Source organism: Ranitomeya variabilis, chromosome 6, assembly GCF_051348905.1.
Source record: "Ranitomeya variabilis isolate aRanVar5 chromosome 6, aRanVar5.hap1, whole genome shotgun sequence".
NCBI lineage: Eukaryota > Metazoa > Chordata > Amphibia > Anura > Dendrobatidae > Ranitomeya > Ranitomeya variabilis.
In genome coordinates, this window is record NC_135237.1 from 8651822 (window position 1) to 8671337 (window position 19516).

Genomic DNA, 19516 nt, shown 5'->3' on the forward strand with positions numbered 1-19516 from the left:
TGTGTCTATGAGAGTGTCAGTATGAGTAGATACGTGTCTATGAGAGTGTCAGTATGAGTAGATGTGTCTATGAGAGTGTCACTATGAGTAGACGTGTCTATGAGAGTGTCAGTATGAATAGACTTGTGTCTATGAGAGTGTCAGTATGAGTAGACGTGTCTATGAGAGTGTCAGTATGAGTAGATGTGTCTATGAGAGTGTCACTATGAGTAGACGTGTCTATGAGAGTGTCAGTATGAGTAGACATGTGTCTATGAGAGTGTCAGTATACATTAGTGTGAGTACACCTGTGCCTGTTAGTGTCAGTGAGAGCAGATATGTGACTGGTTGTGTACTGTCTTTGTGAGTAGATCCCTCATTGATGGTCACGTTGGCCGGCGTCGATCTTCTCGGAGTTGGCACACAATAGGTTGGTCGTTATTATTACACTGATGGGATTGTCTGACTTTCGGCTCGCTGTCAGGACTCTGTTTGTTTTTTAACAATGGAACACAGAACAAGCGCTAAAAATACCGTTACCCTGAACTCAACCCAGAAAGTTTCTGTCACCAGTAAACCTTCTCCATAATAAAGTTATCAAGCCAAGTTACAGCCGTTGCCAGATATTCACTAGAGCAGAGAACAGGCTGCGACGTGAGCGGACAGAAAGACCCGGAACTGACTGTCCTTGTCTCAGCCCCTCCGTAACTGCCGGGTGTGAAGAGCTATGTAGCCGACACCAAGAATAACATATTCATAAGTAGCATCGTGCCCTCATTTGAATATACGGACTCCTGGTCTGGAAGTGGAAAAGTTGTATATTGTCTGACACAACTGCCCTGGATATCTCGTGAAGAAGTGTTGTCCCATCTCCAAGTCACAGGCCTGAAATGTACATTTTTTTCAGCCCTGTAGATGGATCTGTGATGGCTCCAGGTCAGGAGATTGGATGGGTTCTTTGTTTTATGGTTTACATTAAAGGTACCGTCACACTCAACAACTTTACAACGAGAACGACAACAATCCGTGACGTTGCAGCGTCCTGGATAGCGATCTCGTTGTGTTTCACACGCAGCAGCGATCTGGATCCTGCTGTGATATCGCTGGTCGGAGCTAGAAGTCCAGAACTTTATTTCGTCGTCAGGTCGGCGTGTATCGTCGTGTTTGACAGCAAAAGCAACGATGCCAGCAATGTTTTACATGGAGCTAACGACCTGTGAGAACGATAAGTGAGTCGCCGTTACGTCACTGGATCGCTCCTGCATCGCTCTGGAGCTGCTGTGTTTGACGTCTCTACAGCGACCTAAACAGCGACGCTGCAGCGATCGGCTCGTTGTCTATATCGCTGCAGCGTCGCTAAGTGTGACGGTACCTTAAGTACAAAAGTGAGATCTTCCATTGCTGCTCATCAATATGATCCTGGTATTTACAAGTGTAAACAAATTTTACTTGTGAATAGTGATTTCAATCATTGCAGGCATCTTGCAATTTTGCTTCCAGAGATAAGAAAATATTGGAACCTGGTAGAAACTGTCTCTATCTTTAGCGCCAGTAGAAGCTGGGCCTAGTGTGCGCCCCGTGTACAGATCTTTATATCAGACTCTAATTACATCTGGATTATAGAAATCCAAGAAAAAGAGTCATAACCGATGGTTCACAGCAGAGCAAGACGAGGGGTGAAAAGGTCTCCAATCCCATCCCCTGATCAATAGGATATCTACTTGTGACAAGTGAAAACTGGAAGAAAAGTGTGAGGACAATAGGACTGCACCAGGCCCACCTGAGGGTTGAATGGGAGGTTGTGTTTGAGAGGTCTGGTCACATGTGACAATTCCCCTTAACCCTGCCCGACCGGTATGGCAAATCGTCCTTATTACCTGCTGGGAGACTGAATCCCCCTTTGTGCTGGCACTGTCACGCCACATTAAATGCACAATAGCCCCAGATATTTTATATGAAATTCACCCTCAGCAGTGATTAGCAAGGACCAACTAAGTCATAGCAACCTAGAACTATGCATTGGAAGGGCCTCGTTGTCGGCCAAAAGGGAAATCCCTATTGAAATGGTTTCATAAAACAATCTAAAGGGCGTGTGAATTGTGGGCGAGCGTTCCTACTTTTTTTATCTTCGGCTTAATCTCATGGTCTTGGAGATATTGTGTTTGCGGCATATCCCAGCAGGGAGTGGACCAGGGTCTCCCGTCAACTTCTTCTACAGAAACTTTTCCAAAAAATGCTGATGCCATCGCCTCCCACAGAAAAGAGAAACATGGATTTATGAAAAGAGGAGCCCCCCAAACACATCCTGAATGGTCACCATTCCTCTTCCTCAGGTCATAGTTCATAACCTCAAGTCTAAGGTAGGCTTTCTGACTCCTGCAGATTTTTATAACGTGGCACTTTCAGGCAATGAACTCTGGAAGGAAAAGCCAGTGGCTGGTTAATGAGTGCACCGTGTGTGGAATCACTGCTGCGTCACGAGACCACTAGCTCCTGCTAGACCAAGTTACCAGACTACATTTTGTACCCACAACAACTGCTAGACCAAGTTACCAGATGACATTTTTGTACCCACAACACCTGCTAGACCAAGTAACCATACTACTTTTTGTTCCCGCAACAAACCAACTAACCAAGTTACCAGCCTACCTCATATATCCATAACACAACAGCTTACCAAGTTACCAGCCTACCTTCTGTACCCACAACAAACCAACTAACTGAGTTACCAGCTAGCCTTCTGTGCTCATTAAAAAAAACAACCACCTGAGTTACTAACCTGCCTTCTGTACCAAACACAATAACCCAACTGACCAAGTTACCAGCGTACCTTCTGCACCCACAACAAACCAGCTAACCAAGTTACCTGCCTACCTTCTGTTCTCAAAAGAAACCAACTAGCTGAGATACCAACCTACATTTTGATCTCACAACAAACCAAATAACCGAGTTAGTAGCCTGCATCATGTGCCCACAACAAACAAACTGAGTTACCTGCCTACCTTCTGAACTCACAGCAAACCAACTAACTAAATAGCCTGCCTACTCTGTACCAACAACAAACCAACTAGTGTAGTTACCAGACTACCTTTTGACCTCTCAAAAAATCAACTTACTGAGTTACCAGATTACCTCATGTACCCAAAACAACCAACTAACCAAGTTACCAGCCTGCCTGGTGTACTTACAAGTCAATTAACCAAGTTAGTTGCCTACCTCAATTACCCAAAATAAAATTCAACTGATTGAGTTACCAGCCTAACTCATGTACCCTCAACAAACCAAACAACTTACCTGCCTATTCTGTACCAACAATAAGCAAACTAACCAAGTTACCTGCTTACCTTCTGTACCAACAGTAAGCAAACAGTAAACCAACTAACCGAGTTACCAGCATACCTAATGTGCCCACAACAAACCAACTAAGTTACCTGCCTATTCTCTACCAACTAACCAAGTTGCCAGACTTATTTTTGAACTCACAAAAAACAAGTTACCAGTTTACCTTCTCTACTCACAACAAATCAACTAATCGAGTTACCTGCCTACCTTCTGTACCCACAACTAGAGATGGGCGGACCCCTGGATGTTTGGGTCCGGCGAGTTCGGCCAAAGAGTTAAAAATAGTTCAGGTTCGGGTACCAGTGCAGAAACCGAACCCGCACCCACACCCCATTCACTTGAATGGGGGCTCCGAACATCCAGTGTTTGCAGCCCTGTCATGTACATGACAGACAAAATTGACAGCTGAGGGCTGTAACCCTTAGCTGTCAGCATTAGCAAGGCTGGTTAACAAGACTAAAGGGGTCTCCACACTGTTTTTTTTAATTATTTAAATAAATATTTTTAAAAAATGCATTGGGGTCCCACCCATTTTTGATAACCAGCCAAGCTAAATCAGAAAACTGGGAGTCAGTATCCTCAGGTTTTCAAGGGGCCATGGATATTGGCCCCCACAGTAAAAATAGCAGCTCGCAGCCATACAGAAAAGGTGCATCTATAAGATGTGCCAATTATGGCACTTTGCCCGACTTTTCCCACTTGCCCAATGGCGGTGGCAAGTGGACTTCATATTTGTGGGGTTGATGTCACCTTTGAATTGTCCGGTGACATCAAGCCCATGGCTTAGTAATGGAAAGGCGTCTATAAGACACCTATCCATTACTAATCCTATAGTTATATTGTAAATAGTCTTTTATTTGAAATAAAACAAACCACACTTTTCCTTTTTTATTTAAAAATAACAAACACAGTTATACTCACCTAATGCCCATTCAATTGAAGCCCTCGTCTCCTGTAATAAAACAAAAATAAAAAAACAACCATATCCCTCACCTCTCCATCGCTTTGTCCCATGTCGTAATCCATGTTTGGTGACAAACAGCTTTCAACCTGGTAGTTGCCAAGATGTGACCGTCCAGGCTGAGAACCAGTTAAATGAGCTGCTGCCAGTGTAGCATCAGTGACCTGCGTTGACTTCATCAAGGTTACCACCGGTCACTGAGGCTGCGCTGCCAGCTAGGCCCCTGAACTGCGAGTGAGAAAAAGTCTCACAGGGAAGCACTGATCTCAGAGAGTTCACTGGGAGAAATGAAAAATTTCTGGTGAACTGCAGTGAATTCACCTTGCAAAATGAGACTTTTTCTCACTGTGCTATCGGTGATCTCACCGAGGACACTGAATTTCAGGGGTCCGACTGGAAACGCAGCCTCACAGACCAGCGGTAACCTCGATGATGTCAGTGGTTCTCAGCCTGAATGGTTGCATCTTGGCACAGTCCAGGTTTAAAACTGTTGATCCCCAGACATGGATTACAGCGTGGGACAGAACGTCGGACAGATGAGGGATATTGTTGGGTTTTTTTTTGTTTTATTACTGGAGATGAGGGCTTCAATGGAATGGGCGTTGAATATAACTGTGTTTGTTATTTTTAACAGAAAAAACGAAAAGTGTAGTTTGTTTTATTTCAAATAAAAGACTTTATACTTGCTGTGCGTTTATTTACAATTTATGTATAGGATTAGTAATGGATAGGTACAAACAATAGAAAGGAACAGCATCCAGTCCAGGTAATGAAAAAGAAAAAAAAGCCTTTATTCCACCATGATCATGGCGGAATAAAGGTTTTTCTTTTTCATCACCTGGACTGGATGCTATTCCTTTCTATTATTTATATCACTTGATGTCCGATTGGGTCACTGGACTTAGAACGTGCATCCTGGGACTGACATGCTGTCAGCTGATTTTTCTTTGCCAGTAATGGATAGGTGTCTTACAGACGCCTGTTCATTAGTAATCTGTGGGCTTGATGTCACCGGACAATACAAAGGTGGCATCAACCCCACAAATAGGAACCATACTTGCCACTGTCACAAGGCAAGTGGAAAGAGCCGGGCAATGTGCCTTTTCTGGGCAGCTGCGGGCTGCTATTTTTAGGCTGGGGGGGCAATATCCATGGTCCTTTATCAGTCAGCCTGAGAATACCAGCCCCCAGTTGTCTGCTTTTTCTTGACTGGTTGTGGAAAATGGAGGGGACTCCTGTTATGATCTGGTGGCCTAAGAGCAGCATGAGACGTACTCTGGAGAAGGTGGTACCTGTACTGACCGCAGACCCTGAACTTAACACCGCAACTAGAAGTAGCCGTGGAATGTACCTATCACTCCCTAGACATCTCGACACAGCCGGAGGACTAATTACCCCTAAAGATAGAAAAGGGAAAACTATCTTGCCTCAGAGAAAATTCCCAAAGGATAGGCAGCCCCCCACAAATATTGACTGTGAGAGGAGAGGGAAAAAACATACACAGACTGAAATCAGAATTTAGCAAAGGAGGCCACTTCTAGCTAAATAGAAAGGATAGGACAGAGTACTATGCGGTCAGTATAAAAACAGTAGAAAATATCCACCACAGAAAATACAAAATCTTCACAGCTAACTAAAGATATGGAGGGTATATCTGCATCTCCAGAGATACCAGCTTGGCTAAACAAATCCTTATACAGACCAAGCTGGACAAGACAAAAACATGGAAAAGAACTGAACAATAAGGCCACAGCATGTGGACAGCAAAAAATCAAGGCCAGAACTTATCTTTGTTGAAATGAACAGCAAAGCAGGAGAGACCCGGCAGGGATGTGAATCCTCCAGGAACAATGGACAACTGGCACTGACTAAAGGGTCAGGCAAGACTAAATAGCCCAGTCAGAATTACAAAAAGTGAACACACCTGATAAATGCTGAGATTCAGAGACAGCAGCGCTACCACTTACAACCACCGGAGGGAGCCCAAGAGCAGAATTCACAACAGACTCCATGCCGTTTTTTTAAATTATTTATTTAAATAATTTTAAAAATCACCATTGGGACCCTTCTATTCTTGCCAACGCTGACAGCTGAGAGATGCAGCCCTCAGCTGTCAGTTTTGCCTGCCTGTTATCTAAAATACAGGGGAAAACACAGCGTTTTTTGTTATTAGCGGCAGCAGGCGTAGGCTGATGGGAGCAGTAGTCCCAGTTTACCTCCGATTACAGCTGCCGGCTCATGCTTTTATTTGACAGTGCGGGAACCATGGCTGTCTGACCGGTGGTAATGATTTTACTGCCGATCAGAGACAGTGTTTTCTGCACTACACAATGACCATGTACGGTATCATGGCTGCGTCACGAGACCATGATGCCTCTGCTAGACGGCCTACAAGTCTACTTTTGGTACCCATAACAAATCAACTAACCAAGTTACCAGCCTACTTTCTGTACCCACAAGAAACTTACTGACTGAGTTACCATGAACCAGGATGAAGCACGAAACGCGCGTCGGGGATAGGGGAGACTGCGCGACATTGTGGTGTCCACGTTCCCAGCAGTACAGACTCAGGTAATACGTATATAACTTACCATGACCTTTTAATTTGTGGGCTCGATAGTGTATATGCTTACTCTGCTTGCCAAATGTTGGTAGGATTTACAGATCTCTCCTGGCTTTTCTTAATGGAGCATAGTGATATTGCCTGTCATCATGGAAGTAAAGTGTTGTTCTATTGAGGTTTCAGCTCCTCTGTACAGAGACTTTTTTATATATATATGTACTGCATTCATATCTGTTGGATCTACTCTTTTCCGGATATTTGAGCAATTCTCTGATACTATATTTGCTCCTACACATTTTGGTCTTAGGAGCTTTTTTTTCTCTGGGATATGCAATTTTGTGTCCCCACTTTTTGCATTATATAGTCTGGGATTCCATTTAGATCCATACAGATATGGGGATTTACCCTCTAATTCAAATTGGTCCGAGAATATGGTTACTGATTATTTTATGTTTGTGTAAACCGATGATATTTGTAAGAGATCTGTTCTCAATTACAAGATAGGGTATATGTACTTACTTAATGATGTCCTATTGCTGCAGCTGTTCTCCCCATGTGTGTTTTATGGTTTGAGGCGCCCTTTTATTATTAGTCTGTTTTTGTCTGTCCAAATTTATATTTGTTGAAATAAAATGTTTTGTGCTTTATCCTACAAGTGTTTAGCACTCGTGATCTACATGCCGCTTAATTGTTGCATGATCTGTATGTTCTATCCGACATACCAGCCTTCTCTACCCACAACAAACCAGCCAGCCTATCCTAGCCAAACCAACTAACCAAGTCACCAGCCCATCAGTCATTAATATTTCTATATTTTCTACATTTCCCAATTTTCTGGCAGATTTTGTACAATCCCAGAAATCTGCTTTCACCTCCATCCATGCCGGCAGGATTTCTCTCTGTAGGAAAATGGACAAATCAGGTGACTATAAGTTAATTTCCACATGTTGGAATCCTTTCAGCCTCGTCACATTGATGACCAGTTTTTTCCTTAGTTTATCTCACTTTCTAGATTCCACCACTTAATGTCCCTACACAGCAGGTGACCGGTGCCCGATACTTGTGAGGTCCTCTCAGTGATGGAAGTCACGCAGCTTCTTTCCTTTTCTTCAGCCATATCAGCAATCAATGGCAGGCGACGCTTGCTCCGTGACTGCAGTTGATCATGATGTTTCCAAAGTCATCAAGTTTTATTGTCAGTTTTGGTCAATGAATGACACTGAATATTCTAGATATAAGAGAATATTCAATAGTGACACTCTGTATGACAAGGGGTGACATTATGTAATACTAATCAACACAACAGACCACAATTTGTGGCTTACAGAGATTTGGTGACGTTGAGGAATCCTTTGGCGTATTCTCCCAGGGACGTCTCGATTAGTGTTGATAATGAGCTGTGACTTATATTATAACACAAGTACAAAAAGGTCCCAAAGTAAAGGCCTTTAGGAATATTCCAGGGTTACCGGCAGCTCTTTTTCCAGTGCCCTGGAGCAATGATCTGCAGTCTAGTGTAAGGGGTACAAGTCATTGGCAATGGGGGGGAATGTGCCGACTGGAGGCTCACTTCTGCCCTTCATTCTCTAATCCTGAATGAAGCAGGAAATGTAAATTGGCTCTGGTAAAAGAGCGGGAGCGCAAAGCCTCACAACTAGACAAGACTTTGTCTCCTACAGAAGATCTCTAATGAGGAGCCTTCATCTCGGCACTGTCTGTAGGTTTTTTAGCTGTTCTTGTGTTTCTTTGGATTCAGCTGTCTGGTCAATGTAAAGGTAGCCCTAGAATGACAGTCTGAGAATCCCCAATTCTTCTCCATACAAATGGACCACATAATCAATAAGATGGTTTGCTTATATAAAATAACAACTGAAGCATTCATTACTAGCATGAACTAAGGAAATGTCTTTATCTTTACCTTTATCCAGAACTGGTCCAAAAATCGCCAGGTTGTCATTTACTGTCGTACAATTCCACCTTCTCCCGCGAAATTGGTACTGACATTCCTGGATGCCAATTTTGACTCCTTCAGCTACACTGGGCATTATCTCCATGTAATTCCGACAGAAACGCATCTGTTTGGGGACAAGGCCAGGAATGGTCCCACATGGGATAGGCTGCATCCCCAGGGAAGAGTACTGCTGACCGATAGCCAATGACCTGGAACAAAGAAAAACAACATATGTGAAATGTGTTAGTGCTATGATGGAAAAGTGATATCACATGCTGAATTATAGCAACAGTTGTAGAGATGTGGTGGTTAGATCAAGATTCACTCACTAATGCAATAGCTGGTCTACTTACTGATCTACTTACTAACCTACTCACCGGTGTACTCAGTGGCCTACTCATGGCCCCACTAAATGGTGTACTCACTGGTCTGCTCACTGGAATTGTCACTGGTCTACTCACTGATCTACTCACTGGCGATCTCACTGGCCTTCTCCCTCGAATTGTCACTGGCATATTCACTGACCTACTTATTGACCTACTCACTGGAATCATCACTGGACAACTCACTGACCTGCTCACTGGGATTGTCCCTTTCCTACTCACCAACCTACTTACTGGTGCATGCACTGGTCTACTCACCAGTCTACTCTCTGAAATTGTCACTGACCTACTAACTGGCACTCTCACTGGTCTATTCACTCACCTTCTCACTGGGATAGCCTGTCCTTGCAGGACATAGCTAAATATTTCATTGATTCATAAGAATAGCTAAGGAATTCCTCATGTCAGAGGGTCTTACACATCTCCATAGTATAAGGGCTCTGCAAACAGCTCCTCATATCTCCGCTTTCATGAACGTTCCAGCTTTGAGGGAGATAGCCGGAACATTATACTCACACAGACACTCTCATAGACACGTGTCTGTGCGACCACCTTTAATTCATTATTATAAGGTCACAGGAGTTATTGTGACTGTATGTATTTTGGTTTTTTTCCCTGACTTCTGCCCTGAATTACTCACAGTCATCCATTCATATAATTATAGAGAGTTCTGACTTCATGGCTGATGGGTGAATAATCATATCATCGCGGCTTTGGACCTCAAAACTGCTGAAGCAGGAGCAGCTCAGGCTGGCCTAATGGACTATGTAAACGTGTACATGAATCTCCTCACTCCACAGTCAACCTACTAAAATGTTAGAGTTGTGAATGGGCCCAACATTTTCACATTAACAACGAGAATGAAGTTGGCCATGGCTCTACTTGCTGGGATGGAAAGATTTTGAATACCAAAAGGTTTGCAGGTAATATGGTGAAATTATTTCCATTATGATTGGAATGTTGAGTTTTAGTGACCCCAGTTCTCCCATGAAAGTTCATATCCACTGTCATCAACCAGGCAGAAACACAAGGCAGCCTGACATATTTCCTTATGTACTTCATCTCACAGTAACTGTAACCACTGACTATTCCTCACACTGTACTTTGTGTACTTCATCTCACAATCACTGTAACCGCTGACTCTTCCTCACACTGTACTTTATCTCACAATCACTGTAACTGCTGACTCTTCCTCACACTGTACCTATTATACTTTATCTCACAATCACTGTAACCACTGACTCTTCCTCACACTGTCTTTTGTGTACTTCATCTCACAATCACTGTAACCACTGACTATTCCTCACACTGTACCTGTTATACTTAATCTCACAATCACTGTAACCGCTGACTCTTCCTCACACTGTACTTTATCTCACAATCACTGTAACCACTGACTCTTCCTCACACTGTCTTTTGTGTACTTCATCTCACAATCACTGTAACCACTGACTCTTCCTCACACTGTACCTGTTATACTTAATCTCACAATCACTGTTACCGCTGACTCTTCCTCACGCTGTACTTTATCTCACAATCACTGTAACCGCTGACGCTTCCTCACACTGTACCTATTATACTTTATCTCACAATCACTGTAACCGCTGACTCTTCCTCACACTGTACTTTATCTCACAATCACTGTAACCGCTGACTCTTCCTCACACTGTACTTTATCTCACAATCACTGTAACCACTGACTCTTCCTCACACTGTCTTTTGTGTACTTCATCTCACAATCACTGTAACCACTGACTCTTCCTCACACTGTACCTGTTATACTTCATCTCACAATCACTGTAACCGCTGACTCTTCCTCACACTGTACTTTATCTCACAATCACTGTAACCGCTGACTCTTCCTCACACTGTACTTTGTGTACTTCATCTCACAAGCACTGTAACCACTGACTCTTCCTCACACTGTACCTGTTATACTTCATCTCACAAGCACTGTAACCACTGACTGTATGTTTAGCACTCAGAGGCCTCTGTGCAATATTACATAACTAGGCCATGTTTACAGGAGGCCCGATTGGCAAATGTAGTTTGAGTGGTGGAGCTCACACGCCTAGATGACACAACAAGTCACGGAGTCTCCACATACTGTACATTATTCATGTTGTTGGACCTGACCTGGAGCTGTAGACTGCATCTCACTGAACAGATCATATTGTCAGAGGTTACCATATATGAATACTATTAATCATGAGTAGCCGTTTAGAACTTGAAGAACAATTTAAGAGGTTATCGGCTCCTTACAATTTTTTAAGACTCCTATAAAATACGTTGATTACTTGTTCATCTGCGGGAGAACCTAGTCCAATTTTCCTGTACTTGCCCCAAAGGGTAAATGTAGAATTACATGCTGTCCATTGAAAATATGAGCTGTCCATGAAATGCAGAACAGGCAGGCCCTACAGAGAGAAAAACTATCCAGGGGTGTAGCGATACTAGGTGCAGAGATTGCAGACGCACATGGGTCCTGGAGCCTAGGGGCCCAAAAGGTCTATTTGGCCTGAATGAGAAGACCAACACTATTAAAGACGCCTACCAGAAGGGGGCCCTGTTGGAGATTTTGCATTGGGACAACAAGTTTCACGTTATGCCATTGGTCTATTCGGTTCTGTTAATAGGAAGCTCAGGGGGAACAGAGGCTGTAGGTATCGAGGGAAGATATGATGAAAACATTTGCTGCAGGAATCTATGAGTGATTGTGGGATACCGGGCAGATATGTGGAGCATCTCATGAACCCATATCCCTGCATGATCTCTTATCCCCGGAGCTGATACATGGTGGTGACTCACTCGCATTATACAACGTCGTGAACTCATCACTGAGTCTCTCAGGAAGGGAACAAATTGATTTAATCTTACAGGCTGCAGCATGCTGCAATAATTGGAGAAATTTCCACCTCTCCAGACCGGTCTGACCCGACCTGAGCTCTCGCTCCCAGCTGTTTACAGCCTTGTCCCTCCCTCTGAGCAGAGTTATTATACAGCGAGAATCTGCCTGCAGAGTTGTGACGTCACTGGGGTCACATGACACACGACTGTCAGCGCAAGTGATGGGGTGGTGGGTGACAGATGTAATAACTTATCGGAATCTAGGATTTATCTGCAAGATCCAATCACATGCCTCCCCCGCAATGGTCATTACCCAGGAGAGTCACAGAACATGGCTTCTTAGCAACTAGGACCAGGGGTGAACATAGAAATCATGGGGCTCCATAGCAGAAGTTCTATTTGGGCCTCCTCTAAACAAAAAACAAACCTTAATATTCGGCGGGGTCACAGAAGAGCATACAGTGGGGTACGGAAAGTATTCAGACCCCTTTACATTTTTCACTCTTTGTTTCATTGCAGCCATTTGGTAAATTAAAAAAGTTACTTTACAATACAGTATAATTGCCTTCCCATATTCCTCCAAACAATATAATAGTCCCTGCATAGCCCTTCAAAAACTATAATGGTCCTTACATAGCCATGCAAACAGTATAATGCTCCCCAGTCCTGCAAATGTTATAAATCCCCCATATAGCCTACAAACAGTATAATAGCCCCCACATAGACCGCCAAATAGTATAATGGCCCCCACATAGCCCTCCATACAGTATTATGATCCCCATATAGCCCTTCATACAGTATTATGGGCCCCGCATATCCCTCAATACATTATTATTGGCATCACAAAGTCCTCCATAAAGAATTATGAGCACCACATAGTCTTCCATACAATATTATGGGTACCACATAGTCCTCCATTCAGGATTATGGGCACCACATAGTCCTCCATACAGTATTATGGGCACCACATAGTCCTCCATACAGTATTAAGAGCATCACATAGTCCTCCATACAGTATTATGGGCACCACATAGTCCTCCATACAGTATTAAGAGCACCACATAGTCCTCCATACAGTATAATTAGCACCACATAGTCCTCCATACAGTATTAAGAGCCCCACATAGTCCTTCATAAAGAATTATGGGCACGACATAGTCTTCCATACAATATTATGGGCACCACATAGTCCTCCATACAGTATTAAGAGCACCACATAGTCCTCCATAAAGAATTATGGGCACCACATAGTCCTCCATACAGTATTAAGAGCACCACATAGTCCTCCATACAGTATAATTAGCACCACATAGTCCTCCATACAGTATTAAGAGCCCCACATAGTCCTCCATAAAGAATTATGGGCACCACATAGTCTTCCATACAATATTATGGGTACCACATAGTCCCCCATGCCGTATTATGGGCACCACATAACACTCCTTACAGAATAATGAGCCCCATATAGTCCTCCATGCAGTATTATGGGCACCACATAGTCCCCCATATATAAAAAAATAAATACTCATATCTCCCCGTTCCCTGCTGCTCTGGTCTCTGCAGCATGTCATCTGACCCTCTGCACTGCTCGACACAGAGGGCATGCTGCAGTGACGTCATCATGCACTCTTCTTTGAGACATCACAGAGCTCAGACGCAGAGGGGGAATGATGAGAGAGGGAGCGTCAACTGATGGCTCCTCTCCAATTATTGTCTGCAACTGCATCAGCATCCAGTATATGATGCAGGGGAAGAGGTCAGGTGATGGCACCTGCCCCCCCCCCAACTCACTTCTCTGTAGAATGGATGTGGTGAGAGGGGAATGTTTAGGAGGGGATGCAGCTGCACTTCTGTCTGTAGAATGGGTGTTGTGTAATGGGAAATGAGAGGAGAGGATGCAGCTGCAGCTTCCCTGTCTGTTGGAATGAATGCTGCGTGAGGAGAACGGTGGAGGGGATGCAGCTGCAGATTCTCTCTGTCTGTGGACTGAATGCTGTTAGAGGAGAAGGGTGAGGAGGGGATGCAGCTGCAGCTTCCCTGTCTGTTGGCATGAATGCTGTGAGGGAAGAAGGGTGAGGAGGGGATGCAGCTGCACATTCTCTCTGTGGAATGAATGCTGTTAGAGGAGAAGGGTGAGGAGGGGATGCAGCTGCAGCTTCCCTGTCTGTTGGCATGAATGCTGTTAGAGGAGAAGGGTGAGGAGGGGATGCAGCTGCAGATTCTCTCTGTGGAATGGATGATGTGAGAGGAGAAGGGTGAGGAGGCGATGCAGCTGCAGCTTCTCTCTGTCTGTGGAATGGATGCTGTGAGAGGAGAAGGGTGAGGATGGGATGCAGCTGCAGCTTCTCTCTGTGGAATGAATGCTGTGAGAGGAGAAGGGGAGGAGGGAATGCAGCTGCAGATTCTCTCTCTCTGGAATGAATGCTGTGAGAGGAGAAGGGTGAGGAGTGGATGCAGCTGCAGATTCTCTCTCTCTGAGGAATAGATGCTGTGAGAGGAGAAGGGTGAGAAGGGGATGCAGCTGGAGCTTCCCTGTCTGTTGGAATGAATGCTGTGAGAGGGGAAGGGTGACGAGGGAATGCAGCTGCAGATTCTCTCTCTGTGGAATGAATGCTGTGAGAGGAGAACGGTGAGGAGTGGATGCAGCTGTAGCTTTTCTCTTATGGAATGGATGATGTGAGATGAGAAAGGTGAGGAGGGGATGCAGCTGCAGATTCTCTCTGTGGAATGAATGCTGTGAGAGAAAGGTGAGGAGGGGATGCAGCTGCAGATTCTCTCTGTGGAATGAATGCTGTGAGAGGAGAAGGGTGAGGAGGGGATGCAGCTGCATATTCTCTCTGTCTGTTGGAATGAATGCTGTGAGAGGGGAAGGGTGACGAGGGGATGCAGCTGCAGATTCTCTCTGTCTGTTGGAATGAATGCTGTGAGAGGGGAAGGGTGACGAGGGGATGCAGCTGCAGATTCTCTCTCTGTGGAATGAATGCTGTGAGAGGAGAACGGTGAGGAGTGGATGCAGCTGTAGCTTTTCTCTTATGGAATGGATGATGTGAGATGAGAAAGGTGAGGAGGGGATGCAGCTGCAGATCCTCTCTGTGGAATGAATGCTGTGAGAGGAGAAGGGTGAGGAGGGGATGCAGCTGCATATTCTCTCTGTGTGTGGAATGGATGCTGTGAGATGAGAAAGGTGAGAAGGGGATGCAACTGCAGATTCTCTCTCTCTGGAATGAATGCTGTGAGAGGAGAAGGGTGAGGAGGGGATGCAGCTGGAGCTTCCCTGTCTGTTGGAATGAATGCTGTGAGAGGGGAAGGGTGACGAGGGGATGCAGCTGCAGATTCTCTCTCTGTGGAATGAATGCTGTGAGAGGAGAAGGGTGAGGAGGGGATGCAGCTGCAGATTCTCTCTCTGTCTATAGGAATTAATGCTGTGAGAAAAGAAGGGTGAGGAGGGAATGCAGCTGCAGCATGTCTCTGTCTGTGGAATGGATGATGTGAGACGAGAAGGGTGAGGAGGGGATGCAGCTGCAGATTCTCTCTCTTTGGAATGAATGCTGTGAGAGGAGAAGGGTGAGGTGGGGATGGAGCTGCAGATTCTCTCTCTGTGGAATGAATGCTGTGAGAAGAGAAGGGTGAGGAGGAGATGCAGCTGCAGATTCTCTCTCTGTCTATAGGAATGAATGCTGTGAGAGAAGGGTGAGGAGGGGATGCAGCTGTAGATTCTCTCTCTGTCTGTAGACATGAATGCTGTGAGAAGAGAAGGGTGAGGAGGAGATGCAGCTGCAGATTCTCTCTCTGTCTATAGGAATGAATGCTGTGAGAGGAGAAGGGTGAGGAGGGAATGCAGCTGCAGATTCTCTGTCTATAGGAATGAATGCTGTGAGAGGAGAAGGGTGAGGAGGGGATGCAGCTGCAGATTCTCTTTCTGTGGAATGAATGCTGTGAGAGGAGTAGGGTGAGGAGGGGATGCAGCTGCAGATTCTCTCTCTGTGGAATTAATGCTGTGAGAGAAGGGTGAGGAGGGGGATGCAGCTGTAGATTCTCTCTCTGTCTATAGGAATGAATGCTGTGAGAGGAGAAGGGTGAGGAGGGGATGCAGCTGCAGATTCTCTCTTATGGGCACCACATAGTCTTCCATACAATATTATGGGTACCACATAGTCCCCCATGCCGTATTATGGGCACCACATAACACTCCTTACAGAATAATGAGCCCCATATAGTCCTCCATGCAGTATTATGGGCACCACATAGTCCCCCATATATAAAAAAATAAATACTCATATCTCCCCGTTCCCTGCTGCTCTGGTCTCTGCAGCATGTCATCTGACCCTCTGCACTGCTCGACACAGAGGGCATGCTGCAGTGACGTCATCATGCACTCTTCTTTGAGACATCACAGAGCTCAGACGCAGAGGGGGAATGATGAGAGAGGGAGCGTCAACTGATGGCTCCTCTCCAATTATTGTCTGCAACTGCATCAGCATCCAGTATATGATGCAGGGGAAGAGGTCAGGTGATGGCACCTGCCCCCCCCCCCCCAACTCACTTCTCTGTAGAATGGATGTGGTGAGAGGGGAATGTTTAGGAGGGGATGCAGCTGCACTTCTGTCTGTAGAATGGGTGTTGTGTAATGGGAAATGAGAGGAGAGGATGCAGCTGCAGCTTCCCTGTCTGTTGGAATGAATGCTGCGTGAGGAGAACGGTGGAGGGGATGCAGCTGCAGATTCTCTCTGTCTGTGGACTGAATGCTGTTAGAGGAGAAGGGTGAGGAGGGGATGCAGCTGCAGCTTCCCTGTCTGTTGGCATGAATGCTGTGAGGGAAGAAGGGTGAGGAGGGGATGCAGCTGCAGCTTCCCTGTCTGTTGGCATGAATGCTGTTAGAGGAGAAGGGTGAGGAGGGGATGCAGCTGCAGATTCTCTCTGTGGAATGGATGATGTGAGAGGAGAAGGGTGAGGAGGCGATACAGCTGCAGCTTCTCTCTTGTCTGTGGAATGGATGCTGTGAGAGGAGAAGGGTGAGGATGGGATGCAGCTGCAGCTTCTCTCTGTGGAATGAATGCTGTGCGAGGAGAAGGGGAGGAGGGAATGCAGCTGCAGATTCTCTCTCTGGAATGAATGATGTGAGAGGAGAAGGGTGAGGAGTGGATGCAGCTGCAGATTCTCTCTCTCTGAGGAATAGATGCTGTGAGAGGAGAAGGGTGAGAAGGGGATGCAGCTGGAGCTTCCCTGTCTGTTGGAATGAATGCTGTGAGAGGGGAAGGGTGACGAGGGGATGCAGCTGCAGATTCTCTCTCTGTGGAATGAATGCTGTGAGAGGAGAACGGTGAGGAGTGGATGCAGCTGTAGCTTTTCTCTTATGGAATGGATGATGTGAGATGAGAAAGGTGAGGAGGGGATGCAGCTGCAGATTCTCTCTGTGGAATGAATGCTGTGAGAGAAAGGTGAGGAGGGGATGCAGCTGCAGATTCTCTCTGTGGAATGAATGCTGTGAGAGGAGAAGGGTGAGGAGGGGATGCAGCTGCATATTCTCTCTGTCTGTTGGAATGAATGCTGTGAGAGGGGAAGGGTGACGAGGGGATGCAGCTGCAGATTCTCTCTCTGTGGAATGAATGCTGTGAGAGGAGAAGGGTGAGGAGGGGATGCAGCTGCAGATTCTCTCTCTGTCTATAGGAATTAATGCTGTGAGAGAAGAAGGGTGAGGAGGGAATGCAGCTGCAGCATGTCTCTGTCTGTGGAATGGATGATGTGAGACGAGAAGGGTGAGGAGGGGATGCAGCTGCAGATTCTCTCTCTTTGGAATGAATGCTGTGAGAGGAGAAGGGTGAGGAGGGGATGCAGCTGCAGATTCTCTCTGTCTGTAGACATGAATGCTGTGAGAAGAGAAGGGTGAGGAGGAGATGCAGCTGCAGATTCTCTCTCTGTCTATAGGAATGAATGCTGTGAGAGGAGAAGGGTGAGGAGGGGATGCAGCTGTAGATTCTCTCTCTGTCTGTAGACATGAATGCTGTGAGAAGAGAAGGGTGAGGAGGGAATGCAGCTGCAGATTCTCTGTCTATAGGAATGAATGCTGTGAGAGGAGAAGGGTGAGGAGGGGATGCAGCTGCAGATTCTCTTTCTGTGGAATGAATGCTGTGAGAGGAGTAGGGTGAGGAGGGGATGCAGCTGCAGATTCTCTCTCTGTGGAATTAATGCTGTGAGAGAAGGGTGAGGAGGGGATGCAGCTGTAGATTCTCTCTCTGTCTATAGGAATGAATGCTGTGAGAGGAGAAGGGTGAGGAGGGGATGCAGCTGCAGATTCTCTCTCTGTGGAATGAATGCTGTGAGAGAAGGGTGAGGAGGGGATGCATCTGCAGATTCTCTCTCTGTCTATAGGAATGAATGCTGTGAGAGGAGAAGGGCGAGGAGGGGATGCAGCTGCAGATTCTCTCTCTGTGGAATGAATGCTGTGAGAGGAGTAGGGTGAGGAGGGGATGCAGCTGCACATTCTTTCTGTCTGTGGAATGAATGCTGTGAGGAGTAGGGTGAGGAGGGGATGCAGCTGCAGATTTTCTCTCTGTCTATAGGAATGAAAGCTGTGAGAGAAGTAGGGTGAGGAGGGGATGCAGCTGCACATTCTTTCTGTCTGTGGCATGAATGCTGTGAGGAGTAGGGTGAGGAGGGGATGCAGCTGCAGACTCTCTGTCTATAGGAATGAATGCTGTGAGAGGAGAAGGGTGAGGAGGGGATGCAGCTGCAGATTTTCTCTCTGTGGAATGAATGCTGTGAGAGGAGTAGGGTGAGGAGGGGATGCAGCTGCAGATTCTCTCTGTCTGTGGAATGAATGCTGTGATAGAAGGGCGGAGGAGGGGATGCAGCTGATGACAATCTCTCTTTTTTATGAAATGAGCCATTTTGGTTGCACCCGTCCAGTTTATCACCCTCATACAATAAGCTGCCGATTCCCTCAGTTACATTACAGGATCCATCATCTCCCGGCTGCTCGGTGTTTAGCATGCACCAGCATTGACATGTAGAGCTGCGCTGTCTGCTGCTCGGTAAATCCGGCCTTTCAGAGCCGCTGCCAAAGTAAATAAGTTACAGATCCCAGAGAAGTCACCTAAGTCTGAGGTTCTAATGCTCCTTAATGCCCCCGCCGCCCCTCCTGCAGGGAGACGTCGCCCCTACGGTTTGTTCTCCTGCCGCAGAACGTGTTTGCGGTGCAGCTGGGGTGTCATACGAGGATCGTGCCTGTGTCTTCTGCAGCCAAACAAAGCAAATATTAAACCACAAGATTCCAGGTGTCATTGAAGAAGAGACCGAGACAAAGAAAAGTAGCAAAGTATAATGTGAGGAGCCAGCAAATCATCGCTCAGCTCTCATCAGCAACATAGGACCCCCACAGACCCTGAGCCAGAGATAGCACTGCTACTACATCGCCCACAGGTCTTCTAAGCATTGCCAGGAATGGTAGTTAGAAAGGTTCCTTCACAATAAGCAGATCACAAAGTGCCCCC

At 45.9% G+C, this 19516-nt stretch overlaps 1 protein-coding gene across 5 annotated transcripts in view; it reads right to left on the bottom strand.

The window, feature by feature from the left end:
• WNT3A (Wnt family member 3A) overlaps positions 1-19516 on the bottom strand; it is a 279783-nt gene that overhangs the window by 12741 nt on the left and 247526 nt on the right. For all 5 annotated transcript variants that reach the window (XM_077267810.1, XM_077267815.1, XM_077267813.1 and 2 more), the window contains one exon: positions 8764-9005. In XM_077267810.1, the coding sequence (XP_077123925.1) occupies positions 8764-9005 (242 nt within the window). The remainder of the gene's footprint in view (positions 1-8763; positions 9006-19516) is intronic.